This window comes from Fringilla coelebs (assembly GCF_963513975.1).
Source record: "Fringilla coelebs genome assembly, chromosome: 19".
Lineage (NCBI taxonomy): Eukaryota > Metazoa > Chordata > Aves > Passeriformes > Fringillidae > Fringilla > Fringilla coelebs.
In genome coordinates, this window is record NC_140045.1 from 2,540,951 (window position 1) to 2,559,256 (window position 18,306).

Below are 18,306 nucleotides of genomic sequence, written 5' to 3' on the forward strand. Positions count from 1 at the left end.
CCTCCAGGATTCTGAAGCCACAAAGGTGAGCAAAAACCCCACCAAAACCCCACATAAACCCCACCAAAACCCCATCAAAAACCCCACATAAACCCCACTCCAGGCTCCTTTAGTCTCTCCCAGACTGTGGTTCAGACAAGTCCTTGCATTTCCAACTTTTCAACAGTCTCAAGAAGATTCTTGACCTTTTTACTCTTGGGACTTCCAGACGTTTTTGCTCTCGTGGACAGGGAACAGATGAAAATAAGAGGATTTGACTCCCTCTCAGCACGTTTGCTCTGTTGGTTATTTCTGTCCAGAACAGTGAATTCCCAAAGTTTTATCTCCCTCTACCGGTGACTTTTTGTGCTCTCCCCACACAAGTCAAACCCAGAATTAATTCAATCTTTTGCCATGGAATGGTGACTGCTGCTTCAACAGGAAGCACATGGCAATAGAAGATAAGCTTAAATTTAAGTTGCAATTATAAAGTGTGTACTTATAGTTATAAGGCTGGAAGTGGAGAATTTAAAGTTTCACTTTAATTCTGTTTTCAGCCTGTTTTTTCAGTGGAGGGGATTGGGAAAGGGAGGGCAGGTAAAGGAAAGTAACCCATGGATATTTAAATGGTTGGTACAGGGTTCTTCTCACTTTTATTCTCCTTTACATAACAGATACATTTTTACTGGACCTTCAAAGCTGGGTGCCTCAGCTTTCTTGGAGCTGGCTGTAAAACACATCCAAGTCTGAGCTGCTTCAGGTCGCTCTTCAAATTATTTTCCTGCTTCATCACAGTTGAAAATCCCCCTTTTCCATTTCCCACCACAATTTCTTCATGATTATCCATCACATGCTCATTAAGGGGTTGCAGAGATGGGAACAGCCAACTCAAAAATCCAAAAATCATGGCTGGGCTGGGAATGAACACCTTGGGAGGGATCAAAGTTGCCAGGAGCCAAACAGGACACAGGTCCAAGTGCAGAGGAATTCCCAGGCTGGCACGTGGAGGCTGAGCCCTCCCCAGGCTCCAGGGGGAAGCCAGGACCTGAACTCACCCCTCTGGAGTTTACACCAAGCTAATCCATTAAGCTGCTTATTTTCTGCTGCCTCATTCATAACACATCCTCTAAAGCCAAAGGAAAACACGATGTAGGGGCAGGGAATAAAATAAAAGAGGCTGATTGCATTTAAGAATTTAAATCATTTTATTGCTTTACCTGCCATTAGGACAATCTATAACAAAAGGAATATAATATAATATATTAGCACATACAGTAAATCAGACTTATAGTCAGGTAACAATACAAAAATGGTCCTCTGGTTGACTATAGCTTCCTAGGGCAATAGACTTCATCAATTTGCTGAAGATAGACTAGCAAAAAATTACTTCTAAAGCCCTGAATGTTAGCTAAGGCAAAACTATGCCAGTTGTGGTTTCAAACATATTGAAATTGCACACAAAGGTAAAGCTATAACTGTGTTTAATATTTAACTCAGACTTAGCTGATTTATCTTAAAATCTTGTAGGTAAAACTACAAAAGGGAGTAAACAGCAAGCTAAAAAGATGAAGTAGTGAAACTTGATTAGAAAGCCTTATATAAAAAAAATGTGCATTTTTTTTGTGGAGCTCTAACTGGTTTACACAGTTTTTGGTGCTTTAATGTAACACAAAACACATATGAAGAAAAAAACCTGCAGAGTCAAAACTTAAGAAAAAAGTTTTACCAAAAAAAAAAAAAAAAAAAGAGAAAAAAAATCCCAAAGACCAAAAAAAGGTAGCATTTGCTTATTCCTTAAGGACTCTGGCAGAAATCCTCTATTCAACATCTCTTGAATAGAGAACTCAAACCACAAGCATTTCAATCCCCTTCCTGGGATTTCAGTTTCAGAAATACCCTGAAACCTTTTGTAAAGGCTTGATACCTTCAGTATTATTCTGCATGAATTAGCAGATTCTTCCTGATTCTCTCCATGCCTGGGAAAACATTGGATTTGCATCCACTCCACCTCAGAAAGGAAATTAAACAGGGCTCCATCGTTAAAGTAGTTGCACAACAAATGCCAAACTGCTTGCTGTCACTCCCAAATACAAACCTATGCTACTTGATATAAATTACAGTTTAAAGGAAACCTTAAAAATTGCCTACAATTATTGAACCGTGGAATTCAGTAAAAACTTTTGGGAAGTCTTGGTGAGCACAGAGTAATGGAACACAAAGCTGGCAAATACTGAAATACATTTAAGACTCCGCAACAGATTGAACTTGGGGGAAAAAAAAAGGATTAAATAAGTGTGGTGGAAATTCCATAAGCAAGAAAAGAGAATTCACCTTTTGGCTTTGCACTAGATTTATAGTGAACCATTTTTAAAATGATGAACTGACAGCTCTAAAAACTTAAAACAACTGAGTGTTGCAGGAAAGTTCAAACATTCCGGTTTTTTGCCTCACGTTCTCTACTAAGAATAATGGAGCTCTACAGACCAGCAATCTTGTCACCTGCAACTGATACTGGCCAAAACACTCAGCATTTATTTTCCCTTGTAACAAAGGGTCACTTGAACTGATGGTCATTTTTTAAAAGTCAACTGAGGATTAACGAAACAATTCACAGGGAAAATCAAATGTTTGCTTTCAACTTCTACACCAATCTAAGCACTCAAACAGTACTGGACAGCTGGACAGCTGCACCATTCTTACACCAATCTATGTACTAGAGACCACAGCCAGGCATTTCATGGAGCATTTGGTTCTTGCCACTTGGAACAGGAAGAGTTTTAAATGGCAAATCTATGGCTGGAGAAAGAACAAGTGGAAAAGATCAGTTGCGGCAAGTCAGCAAATGGATCAACAGCTGAAGTAGTTCACCAGAACTATTAACCTGGAAAGCTTTTGATTTACACTTGACAGGAACAGAACTAAGCAATCTTAAACCAGCAGACACAGGAACAATTATACTGGTAAATTCCAACTGTGGCTTTCTTAGCAGCTGATGCCTCACGACTGAACCTAGGATTACAGTACCCAGAAAATGAAAACGAAACCCAGAAAACCCCAAGCCCCAAGAAGCTCAATTACAAGGGTAGCTCTCATGTGAAAAGAAATACAGCAGGTAATGACCACAGCCTTAAAATCTGTCCAATAATTTGAGAAACACCTTTAAAAGAACTTCTTTTCCCCCCTTTACTGTCACCTCCTCACTCTATGGCAATGGCGTGGTGCCAGGAGGTCTCTTCCTCACTGAGCACTGGCCTGAGTTGGACACTGGTGCACAGAGAGAAGCAAACGTCTCCACTGAACTTTTTCTATTAATTTAATGGGACAGAGAGCACAGAAATAATATGCTCTAAATTAATGACAGTGCCATGATAAGCAGGTTTTTTTTTTCCATTTTTTTTTTTTTCCTTTTTTTCTTTTTTTTTTCTTTTTCTTTTTTTTAACCGGACAGGAAGCTGCAAATGCCAGTGGCGATGTGGCTCTGCACAAGGGGAAGGAAGCAGTCTGCATTCGTGAAGCATGGCTTGGACAGGGAGGAAGGTTTCAGACAGACAGTGATACAAAACTGTTGTACTGCTGGATGTTCCTCTTGAGGATATCCGAGCAGGGGCCCAGCACGCGCTCGAACCGGGGCCGGTCCAGCTTCACACATTTCAAGGGGCCACGAGCTACGACGGTGGCAGCACGAGGACGGTTCATCAGCAGAGCAATCTCACCTGGGACAGCAGAAACAGGCAACACAGTTACCAATCAATGGGAAAAAAAGGCAAAGAAATGACCCTTCTCTGTGGCATTCACATTTTTTGAAAAATCCCTTCGCCCAGGATTTTTCTCCTGGGAAGCTGAGAAGCCTCAGAGAAAAATGAAAACAATTCTGATCTCATTTGCTTCTCCTGTGCTGTGCTCGTGTGGAATGTGTTTGGAGATTGTTCACCCACAGGTGATTGTTCTACTGCATTCTGCTGGGAGTTGTTTTCACTCTTTGGCCAAGCTGTGTCAGGACTCTCCCCAGAGTCATGAGTTTTCATTATCATCTTTTTACCATTCTGTCTGTATCCTTTCTGTATTCTTTAGTATAGTTCAGTATAGCATTCTTTAATATAGTATCATAAAATAATAAATTAGTCTTCTGAGCACATGGAAGCAGATTCATCATTCCTCCCTGACATGGAGCTCCCTGCAAATAACAACACTTCTCCACTTGAAATTGCAAAGTAATTCAGGCTTTAGCATGGCTCAGAAGAAGTACCTAAGTAATTACACTAAAAGCAACTGTGAAGGTAGTTTAAAAAAAAAAACCCTACTTGTGGATTGTTATTAAAAAGCCTGTCCACATTCAAGTCTCTCTGAAAAAAAAGCCTAAAAAATTTTCAATACCATTTTCAATACTGTGTCTCTTTGAGGAAAGGTCATGTTTCAATTCACAGCGTAATTTTCCTAGCCAACAAGTAGTTATTTTTCTAATAGTACTGCTCAATTCTGGTGTTTCTAGGAAACTCAGGACAACAAGAGCATGGTTTTGAAGTCAACAAACAAATAAAACATTCATGCACCAGACAGAAGCCTTGGACGCATTGCTGGCCAGAATCAAAACTCTGACTTTGTCACGGGGCTGGGAAAATGGAGCATTTTGAAGTCCCACTGGATCCCCATTTCTTAAGTTTCGCACAAACATGCCAGAAGCTTTGTTTCAACAGCTGAACAAGGTGTTTGGAAATGGAAGTTTTCAACAAGCCCGTTATCAGCAAGAGAAACAACCCCTAAGATTCCTGCAACAAGCATGGAAGAAACCAGAGCAGCAACTCTGAGGTTTGTTTGCTTGGTTTTGGACTTGAGCTCTTTCCATGTTCAGGACTGAGGAAAGAACTCGGTGTTCCTTGGAGAACACTTTTGCCTGCATTATCAGAAGGGATGTTCCAAAGAAACGAGGAAAACTTTTCCTCTGTGCCCAATTAAAACTCCTGAACTCAGCAGCCTCCAAAAGAGAGGCTTGCTAAGGAATAAGGAGGTTCTAAGGGAGAGTTAAACCCCTGAAGGAAAGGTCTGCAGCACCTGAACACCATGACTGTGATAAAAATATTTAGAGTGGGAAACTCAAGAGAACACAGAGGGAACTATTAGAAAATATGAAATTAGATGGAATGAAGTCTAGTCCTAGATCCTGAGCCAAGCAGGCATTTGGGCAGAGCCCATGCACTCAAGTCCACCAATTCAGGCCTTGCAACAGAGGATTTGCTGCTTACATCATCCACAGAGCTGAAAACCTGGACAACCAAAAGGTTTTAGCAAGAGGAAGAGAGGAACTACCCAAAGCATGAGAAAAATGTTAGGGGTTTAGGGAAGGAGAGGGCTGTATTTAACCATTAAAGAGCAGGTTCTGACCAGGTGCCTGTCTGACTTGGAGAACAGAAGGCCAAGGAAGGAATTTTCCTCTCTTACTGCTGTCTTCAGCTGTGTAATAAGTGACTACAAAGACAAACCCAGGCTGCACAGGGAAAGACAGAGAGAAAGCAACAGGCTGCAGAACAGGAAATTCTTGTCAGGCACGAAGGAAAAAACCTCTCCACAACAAGGCTGGTTACACAGAGAAAGAAATTGCCCAGAGAGGCTGTGGGATCTCCATCCCTGGAGACACAGGAATCTCAACTGGACACAGCCCTGCAGAAAACAATGTCATTTAAAAATTTAGCTCTGCTCAGGGCAGGTAGGTCAGGCCAAATCATCTTTTACAGTAAAGAAGTGTGGAACAATCACATCCTGTGTGCACACCTGAATGCCAAGTGACTCTGATACTCACCCGACACTGAGAGCAACCACACAAACACAAAACAGTAATTAAGCAAATCCATCTCATCTCCACCATTGACACAGCACAGACAAAATGGTGACAGTGGTGTCTGCAGCCACAGTTGTCACAACATAACTCACCAAAGTAATCAGAAGGTCCCAGTCTGCCCACTTCAACAAATTCCTCATTTTCTGACCGGCGCTGTAACACTGCAGCTGTGCCCTTCAATAAATGACAGCAGTCAAACAACTGCAATTTCCAGCATCACTCCAAACACTGAATTTCACACAGAATCAGCTGCTTTGCAGAAATAACTGTTAGGATGCCTCAGTTCAAAAGCCACTTCACAGGCCTTGCACAGTTCACCTAACTGCTATACAAGAACAACTGCTCCTCTCCTCCCTAGGCATTAAACATCTTGAACATTTACATATCTACAGCAGTGACTTCTTCCTGGTTTTCCTCAGAACAGCAGAAATATTATGTATGACAAGCAAAAAGACAGAAAAAAACCACAAACCACCAGACAGAACACTAGTAAGGCATTACCAGCTACCTAGAACAGGTCTCTACTCTCAAAAAAATAAACTGCTTTCAGTCAGAAGCTTGTTACTTTTTTCCTGGAAGTATCATTTCTGAAAACAGCAAAACTAAATCCAAGTTACTGCATGTCCAGCAAGATGATGTTTCTTCAGTGATTCTCTGGAAGTACATTCTTATGTTTTGTTCTTCTCCAAGTGCTTGCTTAAGGACACAACCAAAAAAAGTCAAGTTCTGAGCTTGCTTACCTCCAGTATAATGAAGAACTCATCTCCTGGCTCTCCCTGGACCACAATCTTCTGCCCATCCTCAAATTGTACCGGTTCCAAGGCATCGGCCACAGTGAGACGCTCCCACTTGTCCAGAGATTCTGCAGAGTTAAGAGTTCATTACTGGAGTGTCTTTTCAAGGCACAAATTACACCTTTTGCTCTGTATTTATACAGAGGTCAGTGTATTTCTGCCTGCATTTATGCATCAGTGATCAAGACCTGAATTAGAGTTATTCTGGATTGATACAGAGAAGCAGTTGTGATGAGTTACCACAACAGCCTGTAATCATCATAATGCTGGGTAACAGCTTCATTACAATGTGGCAACTGATTCCATTCCAGAACAAAAATCTGCTCACTTACCCAATATAGATACTTTACTAAGGAATTTCTCATACATATTTCTCTTTCTCAAAGTATTTCCCTATAAAAAAAAGGAAAGGACACAAAGTAAGTTTTCTTTCTACTCTAAATAAAACTCCAGACATAAACAAATTGAACCAGACACACAGTGTTCTGTCTCACAGACCCCAAACCCACAAGATGAAATGTTTTGAAATTGAGTTCTCTCAGTAATATTCCAGTTGAGCAACATTCCTAAAGTACTCAGCAGCAGTTATTGCAGCCTTATTTCACTCTCAGCTCAGTTTAATACAGGCATTGTTTTGCTCACTAATGCAAGATTCCCCCTTGCCCTGTGCCTGAGAGATGCACGTTGAGTAATCAGCTTTCTGATGACTGAAGAGATTTGGAATAAATAACTCCAGCAAAGGACAGGCAGAAGGACAGACACCCAGGATACATAACCCCCAAAGCACAAATCCAGGTTTTGAGGGCTACTTGCCATCAGGATCCTTCTGTAGCTGTCCCTGTCAATGCCCCACAACTTGACGTTGGTCTTGGCTTTGACGGTGGCAGCTCGGGGGGTGCCGTAGATGAGGGCGAGCTCTCCAAAGCTCCCACCCTCTCCCACACTGGTGGCCCACTCACTGTTCACGTAAACCTGGAAGGCAGAGCATGGTCAGACATCCCTCAGCTTCCTGCTACCCTCTACTCCCTTGGGAGTACAAGGAAATTCTCACATCCGTACTAAGGTTGATAATTTCAGGGTTTTTTCAATGCTTCCAACCCCAGCACAATTTGAATTTTCGTTGACAAAGGGATTCTCTTCTACATCTCATGCACAGACTCTACACACAAAGACTTCTGAGAAACAACACCTCAACAAGGTCTGTCAGCTATGAATGAGCTGGGCTGGAAAATAAAATCTGGTTGCTCTTAAAGCCTGCCCCACACCTCAGCTCCACCCTGCATGCCTAAAACATCTGTATCGTGTCCAAATAATTCATTTTCAAACTCAGTCTGTGCAACCAGACTGAGCTCTTAAAGGGGCAAAACAAACTTCTATAAGCAAGAACTTAAAACGAGCAAAGCTGCTAAAGGCAGGGTCTGTAGGAGAGGCCTACAAATATCAGAGTATTCTTCTTCTAGGAATGAACAGATCATTAATAAACTACCAGGAATGCTTACATCCATTTCTCCTTGATCAACAACATAGAAGTTATCACCTTCATCACCTAAAGAAGAGAAAAAAAAACTGAATATACGCTAAACTGAAAGAACTGGCATTTCTGCCAACTTTGATGTTGAGACTCCAACAAGGTTGGCAAATTTTTGCACAGTTTGCAGAGGGAAACGTCACATTTTGCTGATTACACACTCCTCTCAGCCCCATGAAAGGGGACATCTACTGGTGCCCAGGAGATCAGCAGCAATTCCAGGACTACTGGAAAGGCCAATCAGATCCATAAATTGATATAACATTTCTACAGAGTCATCAAGGGACAATATTCCCAACAGATAATCTCTGCAACGAAGCCTCATCCTCCTCCAGTGCCTCCAACTCCTCACACCAGTATAAAGTGCTTCAGAGAACACCAAAAGAAACTGTGTGGCTGCAGTGAGCCTGCTTTCATATTAAAAAATAAACACAAACTAAGAGCACTAGGCCAGCTCCCCATCCCCAAATGACTCCCCAGAGCAAAGAGTATCACTTGCCTTGCTGGATGACAGTCTCTCCTGCGATGTAAGTGACGGGGAACATCGCATCGAAGATGTCACTGAAGGAGAGAACACCAAAATCAGACAAAAACCTGCACAACTCCACACATCTGCACCCCCAACCCATCAGCACTGCTCATGGGGCTCTGTGTGTTCTACTGATCACTGCAGAGTCACTGAAGATTTGTGACACATTTACTCTTCTGAACTTTGTCCTTCCACAAACCTTAACCCCACCAAGACTTCCTCCTACCTCCTCTCATTATCATCAAGATGGGTAAACAGCACATTCTTCTCAATTGCTTTTGCCAAAGCAGCCATGGTTTTATAATCTTTTGGAATAACCTAGGAGATGATCAGAGAAAGCAAATGGTTAATTTTTCCCATGAAAAATTTCTGCATTCCCATGGTAAATAAACAACTTAAATTGCTACAAAACACTGGCTGAGTTTTTCCATTTTCTTTCAAGCACTATAAATACAACCCCAAATATAGTAAATGTTTACAGACAGTTTGAACACAAGGAAAATATAATCTTGTATTATTTTATGCAACTGAAAAGCATAATTCCATGCTCAGTTTTTAAGTTTTTTTTTTCAGGAGAACAAATATCTGTTCAACCTGTGTTTTCCTGGGAACAGCAGCAAGCCTGCTCTGCCATTAGGCCAAATGTTGTTGCAGCTGCCAAATAACTGGAAGCACATTCTATATATCTAAATATATGCACATCTAAATATACATGACTTCAAAGGGAACAGGTCTAAGTAATGCATGAATGGTTTAATTGCATGATGGGTTATTCTGTCCTCCAGTTAAACAGCCACACACACAGGTCTGCTTTTTACAGCAATTAGGACATAACAGGCTCCAGGAGCTTGGTGTTATTTAATGCCCCGGATAGAAGGTGGGTTCAGATAAACTCTTGGTTTGTGGGTGTAATTTGGAGCAAGGTTTAAGAGTCAGAGCACCTTTCTAACATAAGAGGCAGCATCCTCTTCTGTGTAGACTTCTGCACTGATGGCCCCACGTCGTGATCGGTATTTAACCACAGGGTTGAGGGGGGGAGGAGGGGAGATCTCGTCCTCCCGGGAGTCGGAGCGAGAACCAGACTTCAGCTGATTCAACAACTGCTTTGTTTCCTCCTAAACAGGAAGGAAGACATGTTTGTGTCACATAATCCAAAGGGAAAAAAAAAAAAAAAAAAAAAGCAGTGATGTATCATGTTCCAGCCCAGCCTGCCAACACCAGGGAGCTTCCTGTGTACCATTATTCCCACATTAAGGCAAACAGGAGACTGCAGCATCCCGGATCAAAGGCCTTTCAAAACACGTGGTAGATGTGCCTTTCATTCCTACCACTCACATCACAATGGTGTTTATTTTATTGAGTTATTCTTCATTTATTAGACTATAGGTGTGAACAAGTTGATTCTGGTTTCTGTCAGTGTATTCAACAGGCAATGAGGACATTCCTCAAATGCTGAAGGCACTTCCCCAACTGCAAACCCCCAATTGCTCCCCTCAGCTGCGAGGTGTTAAAGCCTTTTTGGAGTTGAAAGACAGAGGAGCAATTCCTCAGAAATCCATGCTACATGAGAAGCTTTTGAAAGAGGTTGAGTCATGGACCAACTTGATACTCATTAACCAGCATTTATTTTGGGAGAAAGAAACATGAACACTGCTTTCAAAGGAGCTGGAGGAAGGATGCTGGAGGCCAAAGTGGGGTTTTTTTATGCAAACCACATCCAAACCTTGCACAAGGTTACTTGTTTTCCTTATTTCCTTCAGTTGCTTATTGTGTTGTAGTGATACTCTAGAAGGGTACTTACAATAACTCAAATTCTAATTAACTTGACACACAGAAATTTGATTCTTCGAAAGATTCACCTCAATCAACTAAAATCAGATTAAAAACAAAACAGCCAAGCCTGGAGTCAGAGCATTGACATCAGAACAGCTCAAATGACTTTCCCAGCATTAGGAAACACGGGTTTGGGACATTCTGTAAAAGAACAAGGACTCATCTGTTCTCCCAGAGCTCCAGCCCTTGTAAAAGCTGGGTTTGTCCCAGTGTCCTTGATCCCAGCTGGGCAGAGGCTCTGGATAACCACACCAGCTTGAGGGAAGGGCCATGGGATACCCATTCCTGGGACTTTCCATGGCCCCTCTCCCAGAGCCAAGGAGCTCCACAGCCTCACGTTTCACTTCCTGCTCTTTGCCCATTGATCAAATGGTGCCACATTTCCCAACCGTGGGAGCAAAATGTATTTAAATATTTAATATATTTCTGTCCTCTGATTTTAGAGGAACGAGTCTCAACAGAGATGAAATTAAAAATAGCCTGAGCAGTAATAAGTGTTTGGTGTAAAGTGCCCCACCATCAACCACAGAACATGTTTGTTCACATACAAAATACTTAACCCGTTAAAAAAGACACTTTTTAAATAAGGGAACGCCAGCTGCTGGGTTTTTTCCAGTATCACATAAAATATTAAATATTGTGATCAGACACTGAAGCACTTCAGCAGCATTTAGGGAGGGAGTTGTTATCAAAACACTCTTCAAGAGACTCCTCAGGGCAATGCCCCACTCAGGGAGAAGGAAACTGCACTAACATAAAAAATTGTAACCGGTAACTTCAGTCTGACCCAAATTTAATATTAACTTTTTTTTTTAGAATAGTAAGTAGGGGATGGACACAGAAACAAGTTATATGTCGGTAAAATAATGTATTAATTTAAAATACACCAGTTACTCTATATCATCCATACACACATTCACCAATAAGATTCACCCTGAGACAAATCACAGAATAGAACCATAGAATGAGATTAAAAAAGACCTCCAAGATCATCAGATCCAAACATCACTGTATCAACTATAAATCTCCAGATATTCATATTACACTGCCAGACAACCCTGTGCCATGACATCCTACAATCTCAGCTCTCATCTTTCCAATAGACACCATTTACAATTCCTGACACTAAACCCCATTTATTAAACCAATAGATCAGAGGAAAATTACAGTAGGACCTAAAGAAAAGGTGGCAGTTGTTATTCCCAGATACCTCTGGATCTAGCCAGTGTTTATGAGGAAAACCTGTTTGTTCAAGTCTAGAAGCTCCTCACTTTAAATTTTATATCATGGATAAAGACACTCAGTTTGCTCTGTACTCATCAGCAGAAACATTCCCAGGATTTGAGAAAGATTTAGGAATAATCTATTTATTACATCCAGGCATTGATGTGGTCCTTCAGCTGATGAGGCAGTTCACAATTTTCAGTGTCAGTCATGAACTGCAAGCATTGTTTTTCCTGACAAATAACAAATGTTTTTTAATTCCATTTCAATTATTACAAGTAATTCTGAAGTGATGACACTCCACATACTCAGATTTAAGTCTATCAGCTACTGAAGAAGACCTTCACAATTTCAGAATTATGTACACTGTAAAACCTGCTGTCATTGAGACATTGACGCAGTCTCAACTTCCTCTGGTTAATTAGTATTTAATTTATAACAGATTTTAAAAACCCCAAACATTCAGAAGCTATAAAAGCATTTTTCAAAAAACTCTGTCATAAATTCACAACTGCACAGTATATCCTCCTAAACTAGCTAGTTTTGCAAAAGAAACACTTAGGAAAATGGGAAAATATTCAGATATCTGAGCAGGGCAGGTGATGGGGAATGGGGGCAGTGACTACATGCCCATCACACTTCCTAATTCCAGCTCTCTGTAAAGCCTGATCTGCACATAACTGCATCACACACAATATTTCAAGCATGCACTTATTCCAGAGGACAGGCATGTCCAACAGCCAGGGCTCACCTGGCAGGCTGCAATAATGATCTCTACATTAAATTTCCATAGCTCAAGCAGCACTACACAGCCCAGCCCAGCACTGGAGTGCTATTCCAGCTTTTAGCAGGTATTGCTATTACCACACATGTTTGCACAGCAAAGAGAACAGAGGCCTTAGCACACCACAAACAGATAAAATAAAACCATTTATACAATCAATGAGTAGTAATTAGAGTCATCTAACAGATTTCATAACCCAGAGGAGGACATTTGAATTCCTGTAGTAGCTGTAACCATCTCGGAGGCAGCAATTTTAATGTTTCTGAACAGAAATTCTAAAGCATGTTTAAATTTCTTCAACATATTTTAATAACATGACAGTGAATCAGCTCTGTTTGTGTGCAGTGGAAGAGATGACTTGTCAAGAGAATGAGAGAGAAAATAGCAAGCTCACTTCAGTCTTCAATGATGTTCCTTCAAAAATCAATCTTATTAAGAAAAACCTCAGGCTGAGATACAGTCAGAGAGAGGAAAATTCAGAAAGCACATTGAAAAGCTGCTCTGCTTTATTACAGGTGTAAAAGACATGATTTTGGGAGGTGAAGCAGAGTGAGTTTCAGGCATTTTTGCTGTAGCAGAGCTGAGGATTGGGCTGGAGTTGGTTAATAACGTTACTGAGCATTTGTGCTCTCCAGACAGGGATGTCAGGAGTTTCCTGCCCAGCACAGGATGCTCACTGCTCTGTTACCTGAGAGCTGTGCAGGTACCACAGCACCTGGGGGAACCCAGCCCAGCCCAGTGGGGAAACCACCCAGAGGAAGCTGCAGCAAGTTTGAAACCCTGGGAGGCAACAAAAAAACGGTCCAGTTTCACCTGTAGCAACAACTGCACTAGAGGGCACTTGGAAACCATGAGAAAAGACCCTGACCAAAATTGTGAGAGCAATTTAAGGGGAAAAAACATTACCTAACCAGTTTTATTTTCAGCTTCAGTGTAGGCTGACCAAGTACACAGAAAGCCAATGTGCAACAGAATAAAATCATCAACTTATTCAATTCCAACATTAATGTCATTAAATTCAGAGCTGGACTTGTTATCTTGCTAAAAAACAAATTAAGTTCCCAAATACTGCATGTTGACCATAAATCCACTGCACAAAAGTACCTAAATAATCCCATTTTACATCCCCACATATGGATTGGTTTAGGATTTATTCTAAGCACAGAAATGTGGTTTACTTGGTAAAATTTTGCCTATAGATACCTGTGGTGATGCTTTAAAATTCCCAACCTAGCAGTACCTCAAAACTCAAGAATCCAGGGAGGGGAAGGAGTCATTGTCACAGGCAGGGAGAAGGGATTTTTAAGAACCTCATTATTCACTGGTTTGTTGCTGATGCACACAACCAAAAAAAGTCAGAGCTCTTAATTTCATAAGCAAAATGTTCCCCAAAGAAATTAAGAGTTATAGCAGGTAGTCTGCACCCCTTGGTCATTTTCTAGTATTTATCCTGAATACTTCCATTAAAATACAATTTCTATCAGATATATTTATGATCTCCAGTGTTAATTTCCTTTTCTTTATATCAGCAATTAGTAACTCACAAAAAAAAAAAATCTAATTGCCTTATACAAGTACTGAGAGCAGCACCTGCAAACAAGTGCTGCACAAGGTCACAGCTGCAATATTTACTAATTCCATGTTCTGAGTACAGTTGCATCCAACCTTTCCTCTGCACAAGTCTTCAATTTCCCATTTCCACTGCAGCTCCTTTTCCTACCTGCTTAGTGATCAATATACAAAATTAACAGGTCAGAAGAGCGTGAAATCACTATTTCAGCTCTGAATGCTTTCCATTCCCAAGATCCCAGAATGCTTCCAACAACAACAAAAGCACCAAAGGGACCTCAGAGCAAACACAAGAGGGACAGCAACACTGGACTCCCAAGAGAAGGCAGAAACAAGCTTGCTCTTCCAGAGATCTGCAATGCAAATACTTCATTTATCTTCAACTAGGCCTGGGTAATACCACTGGCACCACTTCTGTGCTCTGCCCACATTACTGGAAATCAATAGAAGAATCCAAATGCCCTCAGCAGCAGTCAGCAAGGTCAATCTCCAGAGTCCTCCAGCTGCAGACACACCCATGTACGCTGTGTACCAGCTTCCATGAGTAAGCACTGGGCTGGGATCACACCTGCATCCCAGCTGGATAAGTCTCCTTGTAACCTTATGGTCTGTCCTACAGGCTTTGGTGTGACAGAAGTGGACAAACTACTGGAAAACAGGATCTGTTTTCCAAAAGCACCATTTGCAATTTCAAACAGTCAATATAACTGGTCAAATCTGCAGATCAGCCCCTAAATGACAAAGATACATTTCAATGTAAGTTGTTCCACCCCCCTTCCCTCCCATTCCGTGTTTTTACCTTCTCCAATCTCTCAAAGTACTCTCTGATGAATCCCATGGGTCGTTCAGGTCTCACTGTGCATAACTGCACAATGCAATCCTTCAGCAGCTGCTGGATGTTGTGTTTTTGGATGTAAAGCTCACACTCCCGAAGGCTCCGCTCCTCCTCGCTGCTGCTGCTGCTGGAAGCTGCCATGGCTGAAGGGAACAGAAAGAGAAGGTTAAATAATACACAACTACTGGAAATTACTTTGGGAACAAAGATGGTGCAGCCTAAAACAAAGTTATGCTGCATTATCCTACTGATACCACAGCAAAAAACCACCTTTACCTACCAGAGCAATAACTAAGCTAGAGAAAATGCTGGGAACTTATTAAGCACCTCAAAAGAAATCAAAACTCTGGGGGCTCTATAGCCACAGGCAGAAAAGGAAAAGCTGAGAAAGCTTCAACAACTCGAGCTCTGTGAGTGCTCCAAGTCAGGTAAGATCCCACCTGCACTTCCTGCTGCTTGAACTGAGGATTTTGTAGGACTGCAGGCTCCTCCTGTCAGGAGCTGTGTGGTCTGTGTGGGGTCATGGGGATGGATGAGGGCCAGGAGAGAGGTGGGTGGGAGCTGGAAATGTGAGAGGCCAAGCACGACCAGCATTCGGAAGTGAAACATGCTCGGGTTGAAGGCAAAGCCAAAATGTCAGGGCAGAGTTTGCTAACGGAAGTTATGGATTACAGGCATGGCTCCTAAAAAGCTCCTGTGTAATTTAAACCTGCTCATACCTCATCACTTATTTCATGGATACACTGCGATCCCAAAATACCTCTTCAACTGTAAATAATGAAGAGTACAGCTTTAAACATCTGATAGGATGCCAGGTTTTCTAAAGACTTCACCTATGACACTTGGGCAGATTTTTCTCCCCTTTCAAGTTAGTACTGGGTATCCACTCCAGATTTTGGGGTACAGGGTGGTTCTGTAAGAAGCTGCTGGCTGCTTCCTCCATGTCCAACAGAGCCAATGCCAGTCAGCTCCAACATGAAACTGCCACTGGCAGAGGCTGGGCCCATCAGTGACAGTGGCAGTGCCTTTGGGACAATGTATCTAAGGAGGGAAGAGAGATGGCTACTTCAGCCAGATAGAGGAGTGAGAATAAATGGGAAAAACAGCCCTGCAGCCCCCAGGGTCAGAGCAGGAACATGGATTCCCTGGCAGCCTGTGATACAGCCCATGGCTAGGCAGCTGTGCCCCACAGCCCAGGGAGCAGAGATCCACCCACAGCCCCCGGAGGTCCGTGGGGGAGCAGAGATCCACCCAGGGCCCCGGAGGTCTGTGGGGAGCAGAGATCCACCCACAGCCCCTGGAGGTCCACGGGGGAGCAGAGATCCACCCACAGCCCCTGGAGGTCCATAGGGAGCAGAGATCCACCCACAGCCCCTGGAGGTCCATGGGGAGCACAGATCCACCCACAGCCCCCGGAGGTCCACGGGGGAGCAGAGATCCACCCACGGCCCCCAGAGGTCCATGGGGGAGCACAGACCCCCCCCCCCCAAAACCTGTGGAGGACCCCACACTGGAGCAGGGGAATGCACAGAGTGTGACCCCCAGGAATCCTGTGCTGGGGTGGTTTTCTGGCAGGAGTTGTGACCATGGAAAGGAAAGCAGGCTGGAGAGCAGCCTGCAGGAAGGACTCACATTGGAGAAGTCCATGGAGGACTCTCTCCCACGGGGAAGGTGTGAGGATCTTCCCCTGAGCAGGATGGAGCAGCAGAGACAGTGTGTAAGGAACTGACTGCAATCCCCATCCTCTGAGGAGAGGCAGAGAACATCAGGAATAAAGTTAAGGCTGGAAAGAAGGGAGAGGGCTAGGAAGATGTTTGTAAGATTTGGCTTTATTTCTCATTATCCTACTCAAGTTTAATTTATTACTAATTTCTCCGAATGGAGTCTCTTTTGCCCATGATGGCAAGTGGTGAGTGATCTCTCCCTTATCTCAGTCCAGGAACCTTTCCTTATATTTTCCTTCTGTTGTTGAGTTGAAGAGGGCAGTGATGGAGCAGTTTTGGTGGGTGCTTAGCATCTAGCCTGGCTCAGCCCACCACAAGGTCGTAAAACCATTTTAAAATACCTTTTTTACATATACATGTATACACACATTTCATGTAATTGTTTTCATAAGAAAATTAACACTGTGAGAGTTAAAGAAACAGGAAAGAATGTCTCAGGGCATTTTTGGATGAAATATAAAGAAAGTTACCTGGTATAGGGAGTGTGGCAACAGCTTATTTATATGCAGTAAAATATGTTGATCCCGGGATCAGCTTTTGAAAGGGAAAAAACGGATTCAGTCAAAATAATTTTGAGAAATGACAAGTCACTGAAGTCACATCATGGGTTTTATCCTGCTGAGGCAGCAGCAAGAAAACCCAAGGTACAGAGGCAACACAACAACGTGCCCCTATGAATTCTGCGGCTGGAGATTACAGAAGGCTTCGAGTTAATATGGAATTACCAACACTTCACCCAGGTGTCGTGATTGTCACACTTAATCCCCGCTCAAGGACACACACACACACACACGTGTATTGGGCGTTGCATAAACACAAAGCGTGGCCTTCCCACGGGCTGAGAGAGCGCCGAGAAGTTCTCCAGTCACTCCTTTCGTTTCGCCAGCCCGCACGGTGAAGGTCAGCGCTAACTGAGCGGCCCCGGCAGCTCCGCGACCGCACACTGCGCTCCGTGAGGGGCACACGCGAGAAGGGCAAGAGCGGTGCAGGAAATGCGGTATCACGGGCAAAATGAAAACTCCGCTATTTATTTCTTCAAGCCTTTTTTTTCTGCACAATCCCAAAGCTTCCCCGAGCTGCCCGAGGCGTGGCTGCCCCGCCCAGCCCGGCCCAGCCCAGCCCCTCACGCAGCGCGGGGCTGCGGCCGCTTCAGACCCGGGGCCACCGGGGTGGCACCGACCCGGTACCCCTGGGGCGGGGAACACGGAGCCGCAGGGGCAAACCGGCCCAAAGGCCCGGAAGCGCCGCCGGGCGCGGCCCTACAGCCGGCGGGGCCCCCTCGAACACCGGCCCGAGAAGGCGCCGCTGCCCCCGCAGCAGCCCCGGAGCCGCGGCCGCAGCCCCGGCCCCGGCCCCGCTCCCTCAGCCGGGCCGGGCCAGCCCCGCCCCAAGGCCGCAGCCTCCCGCTCCGCGCCCGTCCCGCGCGGTTCTCGCCGCCCCCGGCCCCGCCGCCGCCCCGGGGCCGCTCGGCCGCTGCCCCCGCCCCGCTCACCTGCGGCGGCTCCGCCGGGACCCCCCGCCCGTCCCGGCCCGGCCGCGGCCTCGCTGCAGCGGCGGCACCGGAAACCGACCGGCCGGACGGGCCCCGCCCGCCGTGACGTCAATGCGCCTCGCTCTCGCCCGGGCCCGTCGCCGCGGTAACCTTAAAGGGGCAACGGTGGGCGCGGCGCGGGC

The 18,306-nt window shown here is 44.0% G+C and overlaps 1 protein-coding gene across 2 annotated transcripts; it reads right to left on the minus strand.

The window, feature by feature from the left end:
* Nucleotides 1-1,591: 1,591 nt before the first annotated feature.
* PRKAR1A (protein kinase cAMP-dependent type I regulatory subunit alpha) lies at nt 1,592-18,221 on the minus strand. 2 transcript variants are annotated; one of them, XM_084218508.1, is made up of 12 exons: nt 18,125-18,221; nt 17,103-17,166; nt 14,873-15,051; nt 9,605-9,778; nt 8,890-8,981; nt 8,634-8,695; nt 8,106-8,152; nt 7,420-7,578; nt 6,939-6,999; nt 6,553-6,674; nt 5,905-5,986; nt 1,592-3,692 (listed from the first exon to the last, which is right to left on the minus strand). In XM_084218508.1, the coding sequence occupies exons 3-12, from the start codon at nt 15,047-15,049 to the stop codon at nt 3,520-3,522; spliced, it is 1,149 nt and encodes a 382-aa protein (XP_084074634.1). In that variant the 5' UTR covers nt 15,050-15,051; nt 17,103-17,166; nt 18,125-18,221; the 3' UTR covers nt 1,592-3,519. The 2 variants fall into 2 exon arrangements, with proteins under 2 accessions (XP_084074634.1, XP_084074633.1); XM_084218507.1 differs by lacking the exon at nt 17,103-17,166.
* Between the last annotated feature and the right edge of the window lie 85 nt (nt 18,222-18,306).